Source organism: Ascaphus truei, chromosome 3 (assembly GCF_040206685.1).
Source record: "Ascaphus truei isolate aAscTru1 chromosome 3, aAscTru1.hap1, whole genome shotgun sequence".
NCBI lineage: Eukaryota > Metazoa > Chordata > Amphibia > Anura > Ascaphidae > Ascaphus > Ascaphus truei.
In genome coordinates, this window is record NC_134485.1 from 111,373,814 (window position 1) to 111,395,959 (window position 22,146).

Sequence of the window (22,146 nt, forward strand, 5' to 3'; positions counted from 1 at the left end):
AACAGCTACCGCCCTATTTCCTTGCTCAATTCTGATATAAAAATATATGCCAAGGTTTTGGCCAATAGATTAAAATTAATTATGCCCACCATAATCCATCCTAATCAGGTGGGCTTTATTACTGGTAGACAGGCCTCCGACAATACTAGGAGGCTTGCTAATATTATGCATATAGCTCAATCAAATAAATCACAACTGGTGTCTTAATCCTAGATGTGGAAAAGGCCTTCGATAGGTTGAACTGGGAATTCATGTTTAAAACAGTGTAGGAGTTTGGTTTTGGCTCAATTTTTATGAACGGGTTGAGAGCCCTCTATGAATCTCCAACTGCAGCTATAGCAGTTAACAGACAACTCCAGTCGATTACCAATAACAAATGGGACTAGACAGGGCTGCCCCCTCTCTCCCCTGCTATTCGCTCTTTCTATACAACCACTCAGTTGTGCCATACGTAACTTTAAGGATGTTTCAGGGTTCACGGTTGGGAAAGAGGAATTCAAAATAGCTCTATTTGCTGATGATGTGATATTAACCATTTATAAGCCTTTGACGTCCCTTCCCAATTTTTTCAGTCTACTGTCTGAATTTGGTATGTATTCGGGATTTCAAATCAACCATTCAAAATCGTAGGCATTTGCTGTTGGTCTTCCTCATCATCTGACAAAATTGTAACATATTAATTTTGATTTTAAATGGGACCCAAAAACACTTAAATACTTAGGCATTCAATTCCCAAAAGAGATAAGCTCATTATACAGAGTCAACTATACACCTCTGCTCAAAAAAATTGAGAAAAAGATTACACAATGGTCAATTTATCCAATCTCCTGGATAGGTCGAATATGGGCAATTAAAATGAATGTTCTGCGACGGCTTTTATATTTGTTCGTATGGAACAATAAAAAACCCAGAATTAAAAGGGATATATTATACCGTCCAAAGGAGCTGGGTGGCCTGGCTATGACAAATATTTTGAATTACTACAAGGCAGCCCAACTGGGGCAGGTAGTGCAGTGGCATGTCCCCCCATCATCCAAAAGATGGGTGGAGCTGGAGGCTAGTCTGACCTCACCGATACCATTGGCAGATATAATCTGGCTAGACAAAAAATAACGACCAAAGATAGTCCCAAACAACCAGATCTTAAAGCACTCCTGTGATATATGGCACTCAGGTTTAAGCTGAAGCTCACACAAAAAAAACTCCCTGATAATCCCGCTAGCAAACAATCATAACTTCCCTCCAGGATATCATGAAACCTATTTGGACATCTGGAGAGGTAAAGGTATTTCAAAGGTTTTAGATCTATTCTCACACTCTAAGTTACAAACGTTCCAAGAACTGCAGGGACAGTTTGAGCTGCCAAGCACAGATTTCTGTCGGTATCTGCAAGTTAGACATTTTATTGAGGAGAAGTTTGATCGGGATGATATCCCAGATCTCATGTATTTTGAGAAAATGTGCACACAGGCCTCGGGTAAGGTTAAAATTACATAATCTCTATACTATCACATTAACACAGTAGGCTCGCAGGATAAGGATGGATATATGCTGGCTTGGGAGAGAGAACTAGGGGAGGAACTTGACTGGGAAAACTGGCGAGACATTTGGGGGGCGGTGAAAGGGTCCACCTGCATTTGAATAAAAGAAAACTCCTATAAACTTCTGTACAGATGGTATAAAACACCTACTAAATTAAATCTAATAGATCCAAATATCTCCTCACTGTGTTGGAGAGGGTGCGGACAGAGAGGATCCCTGACCCACATCTGGCTGGACTGCCCCAAAATTCAATCACTATGGGAGAGTATATTTAGGCTTATCTTGACTACTACTGGGGTCGAGATACCAAGAGACCCATGGTTTTTACTGTTAAGCAAACCATTAGATGGTGTGGTGGACGAATTGACTCAAAATTAATAGGACATATTCTTAGTTGCCAGGTGCTGGAGGAAGACAAATCCGCCCACATACAGAAAAGTTAGGGAACAAATATCCAATGTTATGATGATGGAGAATTTAACAAGCTATCTAGAGGATTCCATGATTAAATTCTGGAGAGTCTGGGATCCCTTTCTATAACAGGGCTATCTATATATGTAAGAGCGGAGAGGTGTGGTAGATTTTTGGATCCCTTTCCCAAATGAAATGTTAGTAGTGTTAAGAACAACAATACGATGCATAACTATATTGATATGTTGTATTGAAGATGATATGTTTATAACATGTGGTGACATCTCTCCCCCCCCCCTATACCCCTATACCCCTACCCCTCCCTGGTTTATATGTTGGTGTGTCCCTTTTATAAGGTTTTATGCTTCTTGTTATTAAAATGTATCCCTGTATTATAATTTGCTAGCTCCAAATGCACGAGACAGTATTATCAATCTGTGTTAAGAGCTAACACAACGTATCTGTTAAAATGGATATTTATGTGAAAATACAAATTAAAGAGATTTTTTTTTAAAGTGATATATTTCCGTGTAATAGATAAAGTGCAATAAAAAAAGGCACACCAAAAATATTTTCATAAATATTGATCTCTATATATAATCAGTGTAGTGTACCATAATATAAAAAAATTAAAGAAGAAGCATGTACTCCTCATATTGGTATCCTCCAATAATTTTGTTGGTAGGAAGCAAGAAAAATGGCACAAATAATATTATAATAATATATAAATATATAGTCGTTTGTTTAGAAAACAGTTACTCATATATATATATATATACACTGGCGACACACTTTATTCGAGCTCGGCTAGTCCCACGAATTCGGGTATACCCGGGTGTATTGAGGTTTGTGACTGTTTTCTGCCCGAGTGCATTGAGGTATTTTCCAAGCAGGGATTGAAGCATTTTATTCCCGCTGGCTGCAATACTGCACAATATATATATATATACTGCATTACAATTCATGAATTTATGCCATCTGGTAGACACGCGAAGCATTGCAGCCTATTAAATCCTAATCATTATCATTTAACAGATCAGCCGCCCGTCAGCCAGGCATGAACCCAGGCTGGGAAGGCAAATGCAACGGGGCTTGTCAGAGGTGAGGAGCGGCGCATTCCAGGTATCTGCCAGGTACATACTGGGTATTTGCTCGAATAAAGTGTGTCGGTGCAGTATATATATATATATATATATATACAGTATATATGTATATAGATATATATATATATATATATATATATATATATATATATATATATATATATATATATATATATAACAATATATATATATATATATATATATATATATATATATATATAACAATATATATATATATATACAATTGAGGACTGCACTCAGATGTGGTACGACAGCAAAAAATAGAGAAAATACAATATAAAAACAAATAAAAACCTATAAATCAATACATAATCTCTTACTTAAAAATCAATGAAAATAAATAAAATGTGCATAAATGATTACACGAAGGTGTGCTGTGGACACTTTTGTATACAAACTATATAATTAGTCCTTTGGAGTCCAAAATAACTCCAATATAGGGAAAAAAGAAAAAGGGCACTATCAGGATAAGGCAGCTTCTTTAAAGGGCACAATTACCTCCCTCTCCACCTGCATAAAAAATAGAAGAAAAAAGCCCACAATCCTAGTGCATTACTGTGCAAAAAATGAATTTAATTCCCAAAAAAGGCTCATAAAATGAACTCACAAAAATAAAAGATAAAAAAGCATGTCATGAGATAATACTCATGCTTCAAAGGATCAGGAAACGCCGCTTCTCTGCTACACTGCTCTGTGACTCCACCGCATCGATATGGCCCTCGTGAATCACCGCCAGCAGGAACTCACGACATCAAGCTCTCCACGAACTCCTTTCCCCGGGAACACACCACCAGATGATCTTGGTTCCCACCGGGGACGATGGATGTGGCGGAACGGCGGATGACGTCACACAGTCAGTATGAATACCGAGCAGGTATGGGTGCCGAGCAGGTCTTGGAGTGACGCTAGGAGATCCACAGCACACCTAGCCCTACGCGTTTCATCAGCTAAACTAGCTAAACCCAGCACACAGCACTTCCACTGCAGCAAGGGATTCTGGGAAATGACATGCAAATGAGCACACAGTGCCACAGACATGCAAATGAATATACAGGAATATTTACAGTTGCTATATATATATATATATATTGTATCCCCTTTTTGTATCCCCCTGAGGAAGGTCCCATTCTGTAGGACCGAAACGTTGGGTTTCTGGATGTATTTTTGCTTTCACTAATACACTTTGATTTTCAACATTGAGTGCTGTCTCTTGTTTACCTATCCTTGGAACGGTAACGTATAACTATATATATATATATATATATATATATATATATATATATATATATATATATATATATATATATATATATATATAAAGAATCAGCACTCCTAGTAAAGATAATAATAAGGCCTGGTGCTTGTACCTTAAAAATAAATGGAACGAATATACGTTACCATCCGAGGACCGATAAAGTAGAGACAGCACATAGTAGGAAGATGACAAAAGGTTATATTAACTTAAACAGCATCACAGATAACCAACGTTTCGACCCCACAGAGGGGATGTGTGTGTGTATATATGTGTGTATATATATATATATATATATATATATATATATATATATATATATATAAAAACAAACATCACAGCTTGCACTCAATGTACTGGTTCATATAGACAGATGCTAGTCTCAAATAATAGAAAAACAACATTACCATTCTCTCGTCCGGTAAAGAAAGACTGCACTCGGTTCAGTAATCATGAAAAACTGTATTGGGCATCTGAATAAAAAAGATAAGTCACCCAATCCGACGTTTCGGTCCTGGAATAGGACCTTTCTCAAGGGGGTGCGGATTGGGTGACTTATCTTTTTTATTCAGATGCCCAATACAGTTTTCATGATTACTGAACCGAGTGCAGTCTTTCTTTACCGGACGAGAGAATGGTAATGTTGTTTTTTTATATATATATATATATATATCATCCGGCGCAATTAGAAATAATGTAATTATGCAAAAATCCTGTTAGGAGTCGGTTTAATATGACTGTGTTAATTGAAGATTAAATGGATCTTTGAATCGATACCAAATTTAATCCAACAATATTTACCCTATGAGGGGCACTAATAATGCAAACAGAAACAAATGTGTAACCTACAATGTTCCTTGTAGAATCAGGAATGAATCCGATGGAAATAAAGGTATTATAACAGTGTCTCTGTGCCTGCTGATTAAAGAGTCCAATAGATGTAAGCTTGAGAGGTGTTTAGTGTCTTATAATTGGAGCCAGATCTTATTAGTACCTTTACTGTGTATTGTTCCAATTGGTGATGGGACCTGCAGGTATCTTTAATTTTTTAGTTCATTTATACCTTTATATAGTTTTAACTTTCCAACGACAATAACATCTGTCAGAAGGGTAAATGTAACCCCCTTTCTGTATCTTCCATCAGGACAAAGTGGTTCTGTGAACCATGCCTTCAGTGCTGTTCAAAGGTAATAACACCTTTCCACCTGTTCCAAGAGATACTGGTTCTGTCATTATGCCTAAATCCTAAAAAATCAGAAGGAACAGTCCCTACACTCCTTGGATGTGTTACGTTCTCTAAAATCCCCTCTTAATAGATCTCAAGATTTCAGGAAAGTAAGAAATCTGTTTGTCGTTTTCTTGCCTCAACAGAAAAGGGAAAGCGGACTCTAAATCCGTGATTGCTAGGTATATTAAGAATGTGATTCTAGAAGCCTACGTCTGCAGGAAAACCAGCACCTATCACAGTAAAAGCCCATTCCACAAGAGCAATGGTGCAAGGCCGCTACATGGCCATCTTTACACACATTTATCAAATTGATGTATTGGCCTCAACTGAAGGTGAATTTGGGAGTAAAGATATCCAGGCAGCTGTATGGCTTTCATTTGCCCACCCCTTTTGTTTAGGGGTCACTGCTTTGGGAAATTCCCTCATGTCATGTGCTGACATGGAGGGACAGGAGGGAAAACTTTACTTACCAATTCATTTGTTTTCTCCTGGTTCCTACATCACAGAGCCATGGGTATTTCCCACACTCTTTTATGTTTTTGGGTCTGATTTTGTGCTACGTTTTTTTCTTTCCTTTATTTTCTTTTTTTTGTGCTATGTGTCACATATAGTCAATAAGGCTTTTAGCTTTGGTAGACACAAACTAACTGAGCTCCATTAGGGAGCTGTTTAGAAAGCCTTAATTGGGTCAGAACTCTGGGTACTACATTTGTATGGGAGGTGCATGGAATCCCTCATATGCTGCCATGGAGGAACCAAGAGAAAATAAATGATGGGTAAGTAAAATAATTTTGTTTTTTTCCAGAATTAAAAAAATAATACAAAACCAATTACGTTTTGGCAAAACGAAAACTGAAACACGAAAAATATTTTTAAGCAAAACTGAAACTCCTGTGAGTTCACCCACAAAAATAGCCATGCTTATGGGTGTTTAGGAGTCAGAATTAATTACAAAAAAAGAAGAAGAAAAGAAGGATAAAGGGGGAAATGTACCAAGATGGTGCATTTTGCTACAAAATACAGTGCAAAAACATCCATCTACTGTATATCAATTTGTGCTAGCAGTATACAGTATTATAAAAGCTCATTATTATTGTTTCTTAGATCTTGTGCAAGTCTCTTAGGAGCAGAATTTACCAACACCTAAAACTAGAAAATGTATTTGACACAAAGTGAAAGGTAACCTGTACCACTGATGGGTGAAAATGTTGAGACGCCTCTATATACTGATGATCGTGTAATTGCTATTGGTTCATTTTGGTCCTAGGAGGAACTGCATCTTTATGCAGGTTTACTCCTAGAAATAACTTTGCATTGTGGTATATGGGTATTTTTTTAAAAGACCAGGTAAGGGATCCTGTATCTGCTAATGTATTATGTTTAAAAGAGTTTGCTTATTGCCTATCCAGTCATGATTGAAGCCATCTTTGTGTGCTCCGTTTTCAATACTGTCACATCAAACATGCCCTTCAATAATTGGCTCACAAATATGATATAGAAAACCTTCGGCACGCAGTCAATTTTTATATACAGGTGTAGCTTAACAATGGTTAACAAATGGTGCCAATGTAGCAATTGTCCTTATTCTGAATCGATGTCTCAAGTTCAAGGATAAAACTTGCAAAATCTAGAAAAATTACTTTGTCAAAAGGGTAAATGTAACCCCCTTTCTGTATCTTCCATCAGGACAAAGTGGTTCTGTGAACCATGCCTTCAGTGCTGTTCTAAGGTTATAACACCTTTCCACCTGAACCAAGAGATACTGGTTCTGTCATTATGCCTAAATCATAAAAAATCAGAAGGAACAGTCCCTACACTCCTTGGATGTGTTACGTTCTCTAAAATCCCCTCTTAATAGATCTCAAGATTTCAGGAAAGTAAGAAATCTCTTTGTCGTTTTCTTGCCTCAACAGAAAAGGGAAAGCGGACTCTAAATCCGTGATTGCTAGGTATATTAAGAATGTGATTGTCACATCAAACATGCCCTTCAATAATTGGCTCACAAATATGATATAGAAAACCTTCTGCGCGCAGTCAATTTTTATATACAGGTGTAGCTTAACAATGGTTAACAAATGGTGCCAATGTAACAATTGTCCTTATTCTGAATCGATGTCTCAAGTTCAAGGATAAAACTTGCAAAATCTAGAAAAATTACTTTGTCAAAAGGAAATGTTACTCTCTTATGAATATGGAATATGGGATTGTTCTAATTAGCTTTTTCAGATGTTCCGATATGCAAAAATTAAGTATTTCCAAAAAAGAGCAATATTGTTGTACCAAGTGTACCCAGCTGATATTCGCAAAATGCCACATCTGTTGAGCATCTCAGAGAACAAAACTTCCACTAGCAAAACAACAAGTATTGAAAAACCTCAATGTATATGCCTGAACTAGTGTGTGTAGTGTTCACTGCAATGCATTATTTGGCCTTCCTGGCAGATTGATTTTATTGCAGAGTTTTACTATTGGAGGAGAAATGATGTATCTGTGTAATTACTTATAGATTATTGGAGTGAGAGTGATCAAGAAGACGTGGATACACCATCCACACCCAAACAGGACAGCCCGCCACCACCTTATGACACTTACCCAAGGCCGGTCTCGGTAAGCACTGCTTAAAATTACACCTTCAAAATAAAGCATTTTAACATGCATTCTTTTGTTTTTGAGAGACATGGTGGTAAAGTGTAATTAATGGCTTACTCTATATAGTGTGATGATGATTTTATCTGTTCAATACAAATAACGAGTAATTGACAACTCATGAAATAGGCCAAAGATGAGCACATACTGTATGTACCTAATTCACTATGAAGTAAAATCACCTGGCAAAGCTATGTTAAAGTCACAATGATTAGTTATATTCCCTGTTATTTTATGCAATGTTGTTATACTGTACCTAATAAATATCTTTATGCATTGTTGACCCTCACAAGTATCCTAGAACTCCACCAGTATGCTAACACATATGTGATTGCTTTATGTCAGCAGTGATCAGCTTGTACTTTGTCAAGCTATACTCCCATTATTGACTTACTCAAATAGCACAAAACGTTAAAAGGTCAGTGTTTTTTTTATGCTAGTACAGATCATCTTGAACTGTTAACACTCATTTTTGTGTTTACAGATGAGCTGTGCCAGCCCTTTTGTGGAACCAAAACACAGCAGGCTGTCCTCCACAGAAACCTCCCAGTCCTCACACGAGGAGTATCGTCATGAGGCAGCAGGGAGCACCACAGATTCTCCAGTCCGTCAAACTGCCAGCCAGCGACGCTCCTGGCAGGATTTAATTGAGACCCCACTAACCAGCTCAGGAATTCATTACCTTCAGACTCTGCCTCTGGAGGACTCTGTGTTCTCTGACCCAACTGTGGTCTCCCCAGACCACAGGCGGCAGTCCACCCTTCCAGCTCAGAAGTGCCACCTACAAGATCACTATGGCCCATTTCCCTTGGTTGAGGGCAACAAATTGCAAGTGCTAAATAGCCGTGGGGCGAAACCACGCAGCTTTACTCTCCCACGAGATGGTGGTTTGAGCCACTGTGCTCCACTGTCACCAATGAGTATTTATCAACCACAGGAATCGACACAGAAAAAGGAAGCACAAGGGGAAGGAACTTATGAAGATGCAGAAAAGGCAGAAGAAGCAAGTAGGTATTACATGTTGTCTGTACATTAGATGCACAAGCTTTTTATGCATTCAATGCATACTGTATGTCGAATACAATGCTTAGGGGTCAATCACGAAGCAGTAATAGCTGATGTTGATCGATAACATCATTTTATTAGAACCATTTATTACAGTACATTGTGTTAATGGGAAACGGCTACTACTGCTTAGTGAGTGACACAATTGGTCTACTGATTAAAAAACAAATGCTCACACAAGTCTGGAAAGTTTTGGAATACCTTACTGCTGTAATAGGGACACTGGGGTTCACATTTATAGAACTTGGTTTTCAGTGAGAAGCACAGAACTGCCTCATTTCGGAGGTAGCCGAACTAAGTTTGTTAGTGACCTAGACGTGGAAGTCCATTTAATCACTTCTTCAAACCATCACTAACAATGGTAACACACAGAATGGAGATGCTTCTAAATGTATCAATTGAAAGAAGTTGGTTGTCATATTAGGCAGAATCTGGAATTCAGTGACACCATTTTGGTTTCATCATAGCTGTTCTGTACTAAATAATATGAGTTGCATTACAATGCCTTTTATTGGACCAACATGAAGAGTGCTCTTATGCATGAGTCTTCAAAAAGTTTCTTCAGATATGACTACAATCACAAATAGACTACAGGTAAAATATTAAAAGAAACATACAAGAAATATTTTACAATCCAATCATTCTGGTTTAAATAGTGGGGTTTGAGAATTCCAGGATTTCCCGGGGTCCTGTCCCGGCGGTATTGCGAACTCCTCCCCTCCCCATTTCACACCCCATGAGTCCCCTCTATTTCCCACCCTCTTCCCATGTATTTATCTCCCCTCCGTCTTACTCCCTCTTCCTCAGTCAACCCCCTCACACCTCGCATGTATTTCTCTCCCCTGTGTCTCACTCTTACTCCCTCTTTTCCTCACTCGCCCTCCCTCTCCCCCTCTCTCCTTCCCCTCTCATCGGCTGCTGGTCCTCTCACGGCCCTGGCTCTCCCTCACTGCAGGCTTCTATCCTTCTTTCCCAGGCCGAGCTGGCGCTCAACAGGCCTCCCTCCATGCCGTCGCGTGCCCGATGCTGGGTCAGCCTATTTATGGTGTGCTGATGTCACAGAAGCCCGTCGGCGTGGGACAGTGATAGAGGCCTGCAGACATCTGAGAGAGAGCCGAGGCCCGGTTGCGAGACAACCGGCAGCCGGGCCTGGCCAGAGGTTGGGGCCAACTTGCACCACCGGGCTCCCCCAGCGGGCCCGGGACACCTTTACCTTTTGTCCCCCCCCCCCCCTGTCGACGGCCCTGTGCATTACCCTTATTTATTGTACGCATTTAGAGGTGCATTGCGATTCTCTCAAATAGTTGCCAATATGCCATGGTTCTTGGGTAATGAGTAATGGTTTTATAAGCTATGCTTAAGCTAAGCACATCACCACAGCTTGTTGAAGTATTGTTGTCTGACATTTGTTGCTGTACATTTTGGACAAATGTAGTTGTATGTATGTATGTCTTTATTTATATAGCGCCATTAATGTACTTACTGTAGCTCTTCACAGCAGTAATACACGTGCCAATCATATATATAACAAGTAATACAAATAACACATAATGGCAAGAAGTGCTTCGGACATAAAAGTAACATTTAGGAAGAGGAGTCCCTGCTCTGAATAGCTTACAATCTAATTGGTAGGTAGGAAGAACGTACAGAGACAGTAGGAGACATTCTGGTAAGTGCGCCAGCAAGGGGTCAAGGTTTATGTACTGTATGAGGTGTAAAGTATCAGCCACAGAGCTACTCATATGCTTCGTTAAGCAGGTGTGTTTTAAAGATGGATATAGAGGGCGGTAGTCGGATATTGAGGGGAATGGCATTCCAGAGGTGTGGGGCAGTCAGTGAGAAAGGTTTAAGGTTGGTGAGGGCTTTAGAAACAAAAGGGGTAGAGATAAGATATCCTTGAGCAGAACGCAAGAGTCAGGATGGTGTATAGCGAGAAATTAGGGCTGAGATGTAAGGAGGAGCAGGAGAGTGTAAAGCTTTAGAAGTGAGGAGGAGAATTGAGTGTGTGATACGGGATTTGATAGGAAACCAGGAGAGGGATTTCAGCAGGGGAGACGCTGAGACAGATTTAGGAAAGAGTAGAGTGATTCTGGCAGCAGCGTTTAGGATAGATTGTATGGGAGACAGGTGAGAGGCAGGAAGGCCGGACAGCAGGAGGTTACATTAATCGAGACGGGAGATAATGAAGGCCTGTGTCATAGTTTTAGCAGTTGAGCAACAGAGGAAAGAGCGAATCATTGTAATATTGCGGAGGAAAAAATGGTTTTAGCTACCTTTTGAATGTGAGAGATGAGTCGAGTGTGACCCCTAGGCAGCATGCTTGTGCTACTGGGTGTACGATAGTACCTACAACAGTAGCTTGGAAGGAGGACCAGATTTGGGAGGAAATATGAGGAGCTCTGTTTTTGCCATGTTAAGTTTAAGTCGGCACAGGGCCATCCAGGATGATATAGCAGAGAGACATTCAGAAACTTTAGACTGTACAGCAAGTGTATGGTCAGGGGTTGAAACATAAATTTGTGTATCATCAGCATAGAGGTTATATTTGAACCCAAGAGATGTGATTAGGTCACCTAGAAAGTGTGTGTGAAGAGAAAAGAAAAGAGGTCTGGGGTTGTGTTGTATCGGTTACCCGGTTGGCACATACCTGCAGGGTGGAGGAAGACCGTGGCGACATCTATGAAGAGAAGCAGAGGTCCTGTGGCGGTGTCAGCATTCAAAGTGTCTTCAGCCGGCGTGGGAGAAGCAGAATCCATTACACAGCACAGCAGCAGATAGCAGTGTGAGCCGGGGAATGAGCAGGAGCATTCCTATTGGACAGACGACTGTCCAATATGAACGCTCCTGCTCCGATCACGTGGTTCCCTGGCTCACACTGCTACCTGCTGCTGTGCTGTGTAATGGATTTCTGCTTCTCCCAGGCCCGTTTTATAGTGGCGGGCGCGCGCTACGCTGTGCGCGCGTGCGGATTTTTAGTTGGCTGACATCAGTCAGCCTTTCTATAGAGGAAAGGGAGACCAAAAAGCGCACCAGCACAAACGGAGCAGGAAGAACCCAAGACAAAAAAATGATTAAAAGGGCACTTTAATGTGGCAAAAGACCCATCCAATGCATTTCGAACGTCGCAGCGTTCTTTTTCAAGGATAAAACACAATGGCAGGGAGAGGGGAGCCGACAGACAGCGGCAAAGATGAAGAAATTAATCTTTTCGCGCCGCTGCCTGCGCTCAAATGTATGTATATGTGTGTATGTATGTATGCATGTATGCGTGGATGTGTGTTTGTATGGATGTGTTTGTGTGTGGGGGGGTAAATAACTGCAGAAGTAAAAAAAAAAATTATTAAACTTTTTTTTAATTTAAAAAAATCTTACTTACACTCACACAACATATACACGCATATACACTCACATACACACATATATACATTACCTGCAGCTCCCGACACTATATACAGGAAAAGCATGCGGCACGTGCACGCGCGTTCGCATAGGAACGCGCGGCCACACGGCCGCATCCTGTACATAACAGCCCATAGATGTCTTCCGTCGCTGGCTGCAAGTAAGTGATTTGTTTATTTTCAGCTACCCTGACATTACCCGACTTCTCAGTTGCCGGGTCCGGGTAGCTGAAAAAACGCCGGGTACCAGGTAATTCCGGGTACTCGGTACACCACTAGTCTGGGGTACCCCCACAGAGAGATCAATAGAGGAGGCGGAAGTGTTAGCAAAAGAGACACTGGAAGTACAATGGGAGAGGTAAAAGGAGATTCAGTATAGAGCTTTGTTACGAAATCCAAGCGTATGGAGAATGTGAAGCTGGGGGTCAACAGTATCAAATGCTGCAGAGAGGTCGAGTAATATGAACAGAGTATAATGACCTTTGTCTTTGGCAGCATGGTACTGCCAGTTGTGGTACTTTTCCATTTTTCATTAGTGCTGTATTATGTCACTGATAATACTTGTATTTGTGAGCCTATTAAGTCATTTATATAATGATTTAGTGAGAAAAAGTATAAACAGTTCCCATCCAGGAGATACTCCATGAGACTGGCATCACACCACTAACTAAAGCGAACAATAGCAGTGCATGTTATTCTTTTCTCATGTGTAACTGTCTTTTTATTACCTGTTGTGGAATATGCATACTGTATATATAATTATGTGACTTCTGTAAACAATCTATTTTTTCTTTATTGGCGGCTTACAAGGTACATACATGTAGAAAATAAAGATAACATTCACAGCATGGTAAGTAATTTTGGGACATACTGTAGCATACTACAGTGAAGTACTTTGAGACACTCAATAAACCTTTTTTCTTCTTTTTTGTAGTGAAAAGATAGGGAACGACGAGGGTCGGTGGATAGTTGGGAACGACATGGGGATGAAGGGGGGGAGAGGGAGGGGAGGAGGAGAAGGGAGAGGGAGCGAGGATTGTGGTGGGTGGGACACCCGGGCCCCCCAGCCCAGGGGAATCAGAGTTGGACCAGGGCTTGTAATAGTGACGGAGCGCCTGAGCCTGGCCAGGGTTCCCAGGTTTTGTAGAATTGAGGCATTCTCTGCTTCAGCATGCCTGTCAGTCTCTCCATGTTCATGACCATATCTATTCTCTTTATTACTGTTCTTCTGGAGGGGGCTTTTATTTGTTTCCAGGCCGCCGCGATACAACATCTAGCGGCCGTTAGGATCGCCGAGGTCAGTCTGGCCAAAGGGGCGGGGAGGTCATCAATTGTTTTTCCCAGCACGTACGTCAGGGGGTCCAGGGGGACCTCCAGTCCTAGGGTTTCAATCAAGAGACTCTGGATCCTGGTCCAGAACCTCTGGATCTCTGGGCATGCCCACCAAATATGGGGCATGTCCCCCCTTTGACCACATCCTCTCCAGCACACATCCGTAGTGCCTGGGAAGATCTGGCTCAGTCTACTCGGGGTTAGGTACCATTGGAATAGGATTTTGTATATATTTTCTTTTGTGATAGAACAAATTGATTTTTTGGTGGCTGCTTCCCAGATATCCTCCCAGTCTTCCAGATCAATTGGGATGTTTAAGTCAGCACTCCATTTTTGCATATACGAATGCGAGGGGGGGGGGAGGCCTCTATTATTCTATAAATTTCGGAGATTAATCCTCTCTGGTATTCCTTCTTTAGGCAGAGGGTTTCGAATCTGGTGCGTGCTGGGAATTTATGGTTTGGGGATAGGGCTCTCAGTAAGTGCCTTATCTGAAGGTATTTGAAGATGGGGAGGTCTGGGGAGGAGAGTTTGTTTTTGAGCTCTTGGAAGGACAGAACCTCATCGCTTTCCAGCATATCAGCAACCACTCTGATGTTTAGGTCCTGGAATTGACCAAATTGGGTACGGGAGCACCCGGGTGTGAAGTCTGGGTTCCCGAAGATGGGGGTGAGTTGTGAGGGGGATGAAGCTAGGCCATGTTTCCCTTTGGTTTTAGTCCAAGTAGACCATGTGAACCTCATCGCCCCAAGCTCAAGTCTCAGGGGCCTCCTTTCTTTGTGAGCCTGAGACCATAGTAAGGCCGGGAGGGGGGTGGGGGCCGCGTGGTGGGTTTCTATCGCCAACCAGCAGTTGGAGGTTGGGGGATTATTCCAGACTGCAGCCTGCCTCAGCTGGGCCGCCTGGTAATATCTGACCACGTCCGGGGCCCCCAAGCCCCCTCTCGTCCTGGAAGCCAGCAGCACCGATCTCGGCACCCTTGGTCTGCGCTGCCTCCATATAAAACGGAGGATATGAGCCTGCAAATTTCGTAGTTCTACTAGCGGGACTGGGACTGTGAGGGTTTGAAAATAATAGAGTAAGCGGGGGAGGATGTTCATTTTAGTGGACACAATTCTTCCAAACCAGGAGATCTGGTGGGTATGCCAAGTCTCCAGGTCTCTTTTGATCTGGCGGAACAGGGGTGGGTAATTAGCATGATATAGAGAGCTGTATGAGCTAGCTATTTTTATTCCTAGGTATTTAATGTGGGAGTTATTCCATTTATATTTATAGTTGGCTTGCAGAAGTCTCCATATAGGGTCTGGGAGGGAAATATTGAGCGCTTCGGACTTGTCCGTATTAATTTTATAGTCGGACACTAGACTAAATTGGTCCAACAGTCTCTGCAGATTGGGAAGGGAGGTATGCGGGTCAGCCAGGGTCAAGATGACATCATCGGCAAAGAGGGAGATTTTATACTCCTTATCTGCAATTGGGATGCCTTTTATGCTGGGTTTGGCTCTGATCCGGGCTGCTAATGGTTCTATCGATATGGCAAATAGTAGAGGGGATAGAGGGCAACCCTGCCTGGTTCCATTTTTGATTGTTATTGGGTTGGAGTGCCCGCCCGGGAGTTTTAGGAGGGCGATGGGGTTGTTGTAGAGGGCTCGCACCCCCTCTAGGAACGGTCCCGAGAAGCCAAACCGAAGCATGGTTTGGTCGAGAAAGGACCATTTGATTCGGTCAAATGCCTTTTCGGCATCGAGGCTTAAGATCATGGCCTGGGACTTGTTAAGGTGGACGTGGTCTATGATATCGATAATTTTGTGGGTGTTGTCAGAGGCCTGTCTTCCTGACACAAAGCCCACTTGGTCTATATGAATCAATCTGGGGAGAATAGGGTTCAGTCTGTTTGCTAGGATCTTGCTGAAAAGCTTGAGGTGTGTGTTGAGTAGGGAGATCGGTCTATAGCTACCGCATTGTAGTGGATCCCTTCCTTCCTTGTGGATAATGGCAAGGTTGGCGGCCGAAATTGTACCTGGGATTGGTTCCCCATCTAAGAAAGAATTGAGCATATCCAATAGGTAAGGGGAGAGGGTTGCTGCGAACTTTTTATAATATGCATTAGAGAACCCATCTGGGCCCGGTGTCTTAGCTATTTTGAGAGAGCTAATGGCTTGGAACAGCTCTTCCTGAGTTATTTTTTGATTAAGGAACTCAAGCTCTTCTGCTGAAAGGGATGGGAGATTGCATTGAGTTAGGTATTCTGCGGCTATTTTGGCACTGTCCTGGTCCTCGCCGGGGGGGGTGGAGGTTGTAAAGTTCTTCGTAGAACATTGCAAATTCCTGCGCTATTTCTTTCTCGTTGTAGGTTAGTTGCCCGTTTTCTGGTGCGTATTTTTGTGATCTGGGCTTTGGCTTTTACGCCTCTAAGTTTTGAGGCCAGGAGTTTGTCTGCTTTATTGCCCCTGTCGTAGAACTTTTGGTTAGTCCATTTCAGCGCCCTCTCTACCTCATCAAGCTGCAGTAGTTTAAGTTCTGTTCTTGTTTTATCTAAGGTTCTGAACACTTTTTTTTGATGGGGTCTGCTTATGTAGGAGTTCTAGGGCCAGGATCTTCTCTGTGAGTGCTTTTTGCGCTTTGAGTTTCATTTTCTTCTTATGGGAGGCTAGTGAAATAAGGTCTCCCCTGATGGTAGCTTTGTGCACTTCCCAGAGCATTGCTGCTGCTGAGACCGAACCGCTATTTATTTGGAAAAGGGTGTTTAGTTTCTGTTTGATTGTTTTAATCACCTGGGGGTCGTTAAGGAATGAGTAATTCAGTTTCCACTTGTACGCAGAGCTTTTGACGAAAGGCAGAGAGAGGGTGAGTTCGACAGGGGCGTGGTCTGACCAGGTAATTGGGCCTATGTTGGAATGGGAGGATGCCTGGAGAACATTATTGGTACCTAGAAAGTAGTCAATCCGCGAGTAAGACTGATGAGGAGCTGAGAAGAACGTGTAGTCCCTCTGGCCTACGTGCTGGGCCCTCCAGATATCCGACAGTGAGTAGTTTCTCAGAATTTCACAGAACTTTTTGGCCTTTTTCTGTGTCTGGGCAGTGTGTGGTGTCGTGGGCAGAGTGGATTTGTCTTGGTCTGGGCAAAGGACCATGTTGGCGTCTCCAACTTGCAGTAGCGAGGAGAATACAGATTGGTCTAGTGAACTAAGTAGGTTCTGGAGAAATTGGATTTGATTGTCATTAGGGGCATATATATTCAGTATGGAGATGGGGGATCCTGACAGTGTACCTTGTAGTAACAAGTATCGTCCTTCAGGGTCTTTTAGTACCTTTGTTGGGGCGAAGGGGATGTTATTCTTGATCAGTATGGCTACACCTCGTTTCTTGTTTGGGGAGGATGCAAAGAACGCTTGGGGGAAAGTGTGTTTGAATGTGTTAGCCGGATCTGGGGTATTGAAGTGGTTTTCCTGTATACATATTATATCGCCTTTGTTTTTTTTTTCTAGCTCTTGGAGAGCTAGTTTGCGCTTTCTAACTGAATTTAAGGCCCTTGACGTTCAGGGAGATGATTTTAATTGACGCCATTAGGTAGGGCAATGGTTCCTGGGGGCAAACCCCGGGCCCCGAGTGATTCCCATGTCGGGGTGGATGGGTCCTCTGAGCAGGGGGGTGGGGAGCCATCGTGCAGTCCCTGGGAGGACCTCTGAGAGTGGTCAGGGCTAGAGAAGGGGGGGAGAGAGGGGGAGGGTGGACACATGGGGGAGAGAAAGAATGTGGGCTGTCTGGGAGCCCAAAGAGTTTTTGCTTGACACCGTGGTGACAAGGGAAGGGGGCAAAAACCCCTGGAGAACTTTCCGGGTCGCCAAACATGAGGCGAGACTGGGATACGAGGTCCAACAACCTCGTTGCTTGAGGCAGGGGGACGGGGGATTGACAGGAGCGGACGGCTATGTCAGAGGCAGATATAGGGTTAGGCAGGGCTCCTAGAGCATTTTTCAGCTAATCAGCAGGTCTAATGACGCATAAGTATTTTGGACATTTTAGGTCACGAGAGATCAACATTGCCTGTGCAGACATGAATTAGATAAACCTTTTCTTCCCTTGGCTCAGTGAGGGGGGGTGACAGGGGCAGAGGGCAATGGCAAAGGCATACACAGAGTTTAAACAATGCTCCTAAAGCATATCTCAACTGACCAGCAGGTCTATTGACACATAGGCATTCTGGGTACTTTAGGTCCTGAGTGGACAACATTGTGTGAATATACATAGATCAGATAAACCTTTTCCTTGATTCACTGCGGGGGGAGAGGGAGAGGGGGTGGAGTGGTGGGGGGAGGGGGGGAGTGGTTGGGGGGAGGGAGGCGGGGATTAACGGGGGCAAACGACAATGTCAACGGCATATGCAGGTTTGGCGGAAAGCTCCTATGTCCTAATTCAATTGGTCAGCAGGTCTAGTGACACCAAGGCATTATGAATACTTTAGGGCATGAGAGATCAGCATTGCATGTACATAGAGGAATCAGGTAAACTATTTTCTTGAGTCGTGGTGAGGGGGGGGAGGGGGGAAAGGGGGTGTGGTGGGAAGACAGGGGCAATGTCATAGGCATATACAGGGGTTTATGCAGAGAGGATCGTGATTTACTGGGAAAACGGCAATAAAATAGCCACAGATTTGGCATAAATTATGGCCGTATGCAGAAAGCGCCTTTACCTTCTTTTAGCAGATGGTAGTCAAATTGCCAAGTATTTCTGGCGACCTGGAACACGCCATATTATAGGGCAGAATGGCGCGTTCCAGCGCTTCGGTCCTTCTGGAATTGCACGCTATATTAGCATGGCGAGTTCCAGGTTCTCGCCACGTGTTTGGCGACTTTTACACTTCAGAAAACTGTTCTGGCGGATTTTAAAAATCGCGCCATTTTCTCGGGAGTAAAAGGTTTTCTGGCGAGTTTTTTGGCCAGAAGATGGCGCAATTTCCATTTCGATCCTCTCTGCATAAGCCCCACAGTGTTTAAACAGTGCTCCTAAAGCATCTTTCAACTGACCAGCAGGTCTAGTGACACATAGGTGTTCTGGGCACTTTAGGTCCTGAGTTGACTACATTGCATGAACATACATAAGTCAGATTAACCTTTTCCTTGATTCACTGTGAGGGGAGGGGGGGGAAGGGGTAGAGGGTTTTTTTTTTTTTTTAAACCCTGATCTACCATTGATTTTTAAGACATCTCAAAGCAGCAATCCTGGTTTCATTTTTTTTAAATGTTTTTTTTTTTTTTTTTTTTTTTTACAATATACAGCATGTAAATAGCTTTAATGAGAGACCATTATCTAAGCTGCCAATTGATCCCTTCTCCTTTGATCAATATTCTGCTTGTGTGTCACCTTCTGACTCTGTGCTGCAGTCTCTGAAATGATACAACTGCAATGTAACATTATATCACTAAGTGTCACACATTTTTGCTACAGCTTTCAGAACAATACAAAGTCTGCTGTTTGGAAAACAGCAACAGAGCCATTTGTGACACTTTGTTGCCAAAGGTTAGCACTCAAAAAGGTTTGTCAAAAGCCTGTTTCAAATTAGGAAGGGGGTGTTTGCTATAGCAACGAAACATCAGTTAATTAAAAAAAATATTAAAAATGGCATTAGGAGTTGGGGCAAAATGCACTCGGCATTTAATACTATACAACTGATTTATTCAAAAAAATGTTTTGCTACTTTAATGTAGACTTTTTAAAATCTGGAGTTATGATTCTTGGAGAGTTTAATTACTTTACATTTGTAATCTGTCCATCAACGTTAAAGTCGTAACTGTGGCGCATTATGTGCAGCATGTGCACTTGTTTTATATTGGCTGGTTAATTTGGTTGTTTCGGGTAAAGTTGCAACCATCAGCTTGTTTTTCTACAGTGGGACAAACTTCCAGTATTTCCCAACTGATGTTTTCTATACACTGAAGCCAGTTCCAATGAGTGTGCTAAAATGTTCTCGGTGAGATGGTGAACTTCAGTTAATATAAATAGTACATTTTCTTTTTTGTCTCGGTAAAATGTCTTGGTTTTAAATTTAAAAATGTTTGCATGCAACACAAAAAAGCAAACAGATAATAGTGGAGAGTGGCCCAGTCATAATGGCCTCCAAATGTATTTAGTGCATACTGTACAAACTACCTTATTTGAAAAGTCATTAACATGGCTGCTCTGGCTTATTTCATATGAATAGTGAATCTTCTTGCTGCAACAAACCGGCAGGTCCAAGTAAAACTTTATCACCCGGGATTAATAATATGGAATGGATATTTCAGTCAACATACGGTCCAGTTGGTTTAAATCAATCATTCCAGGTTGTACTAGCAAATGATATTTAAAAACAAGTCCAGGGCTAAATGTTGCACACACATAAAGCCTTTTATCATTTAAATTGACACAGAGCAGCAATACAGCCACACACCTTGAGTAGTGCTTACAGTAACATACTGTACTGTATGAAGCAATAGGCAAGACTTTGAGAAAACAAGTTACTTGACACATCTTATAATGGCTTTATCATGCTTTGCATGAGTTAATGTCACTGCCTAACAGGTCTGTGCTGAGGCAAAGATAGGACGGTGTTAAGTTTTTATTTTTTATTTGTTTGGTATTGAGTTTTATAACATGAGAAACAAACAAATGAAAGTATATCAACATAACAAGTATAAACAAATGAAAGTATATATATATGAAAGTTGTTTACGGTAATATTGTGAAAATAAATGATAATCAGTTTTGTTTTATCAACATACTGTTATATTGGTATTTTTTTTATACTTGATGCATACTGTATAAGTATCTGGTCTGCACGCTTTTTAGAAACTTGATACATGGCCCTTATAAGACTTATTGAAAAGTCAGCTGTAGCATGCCACATATGTGCTAACCATCTTGATATACAGTGCAAAAAAAATATAAGATTTTTATGACCAGTTTTGACCGTTTATATCACCCAGACCACTGGGGCAGCTGCTCAACTCAATGCCAAATATCCCCCTTGTGCCTATTCATTGTTGAAATATGAACTGTATTTGTCTCTGGCTGTCACTCGGTTCATTTAAATATAACTTGAGGAGCACTAAATGCGCTACCCCAGCTCCATTTGCTTTTCTCTGTAACTGACATGCCCTCCGTTTGTAAAACGGTGTCTGTACACATGTATGTTAATGACACAATCCAATACACTGCAGAGGAAAGACAGAGCTATTCACAGCAGTATACCAAATTGACAAGAGAATAGTACTATGGGTGCATCTGTATGTGCACACAGCCCTTGCACAGAGAATTACAGACAAAATGAGAAGTCCAGAGCACTCAGGAAAAATGAAAAAATAAATTGCACATTTATTACACATCACAGTTGTGTACCAAAGTTTTGGTCCTTCAGGACCATTAGAGTTCTGATGAAGGTTTTGGTATACAATAAACGTATAATATATTTTTCCATTATTCCGGTGTGCTCTCTTGACTTTCTATTTTGCACTATTATACACACACACTTCAAACACCCAAAACCTTTAAGAAGAAAAAAAAAACGTAAACCTAAAAATTATATGAAGGTAAAAACTGGATTTTCCAAAGAAAATAATGTTTATATATAGGCAGGATGCTATTTAAATGGACAGAGCTTAATACTGCCCCAATTATCTTCCATGTTGTGCACATAATTTGACACCCACCTAACAACATTTTGTATGCATGTTAATAATCAGGCATCAAAAATATGTCCAGTTGGGCAACATTTATTAAAGTCAAGCCTAAATGACTTGGCTATAAAAGACATTGCCCAACAAATGTTAGTGCCAATCCTTGACTATGAATACTGTATATTGTTTATGGTACCGCTACACAGTCTCATCCTGTTAAACTAGACACACTACCACATTCTTTCGTGTTTTGTTCTGTCATGTAACTATACATGACTGACAACCACCCAACATTGTGATTTTGAGTGGCTCTTCCTGATGGTTATTCGTGGATTCCAGGCATATTATTTTTCATCTTCAAAAATTAACATTATATTCTAAGTGACCCAGTTACAGAAATAGCTTACTAACACCCACAATAGCATATACATACCAATTCTGATCACCTTTTTAGATTTCTGCTTAATAAACAGATGGACCTTTTATTCTCTTG

The 22,146-nt window shown here is 41.6% G+C and overlaps 1 protein-coding gene across 3 annotated transcripts in view; it reads left to right on the top strand.

The window, feature by feature from the left end:
• The window catches only part of CNKSR2 (connector enhancer of kinase suppressor of Ras 2), a 548,762-nt gene that overhangs the window by 482,337 nt on the left and 44,279 nt on the right, over window positions 1-22,146 (top strand). For all 3 annotated transcript variants that reach the window (XM_075589347.1, XM_075589348.1, XM_075589349.1), the window contains 2 exons: window positions 8,064-8,164; window positions 8,688-9,210. In XM_075589347.1, the coding sequence (XP_075445462.1) occupies window positions 8,064-8,164; window positions 8,688-9,210 (624 nt within the window). The remainder of the gene's footprint in view (window positions 1-8,063; window positions 8,165-8,687; window positions 9,211-22,146) is intronic.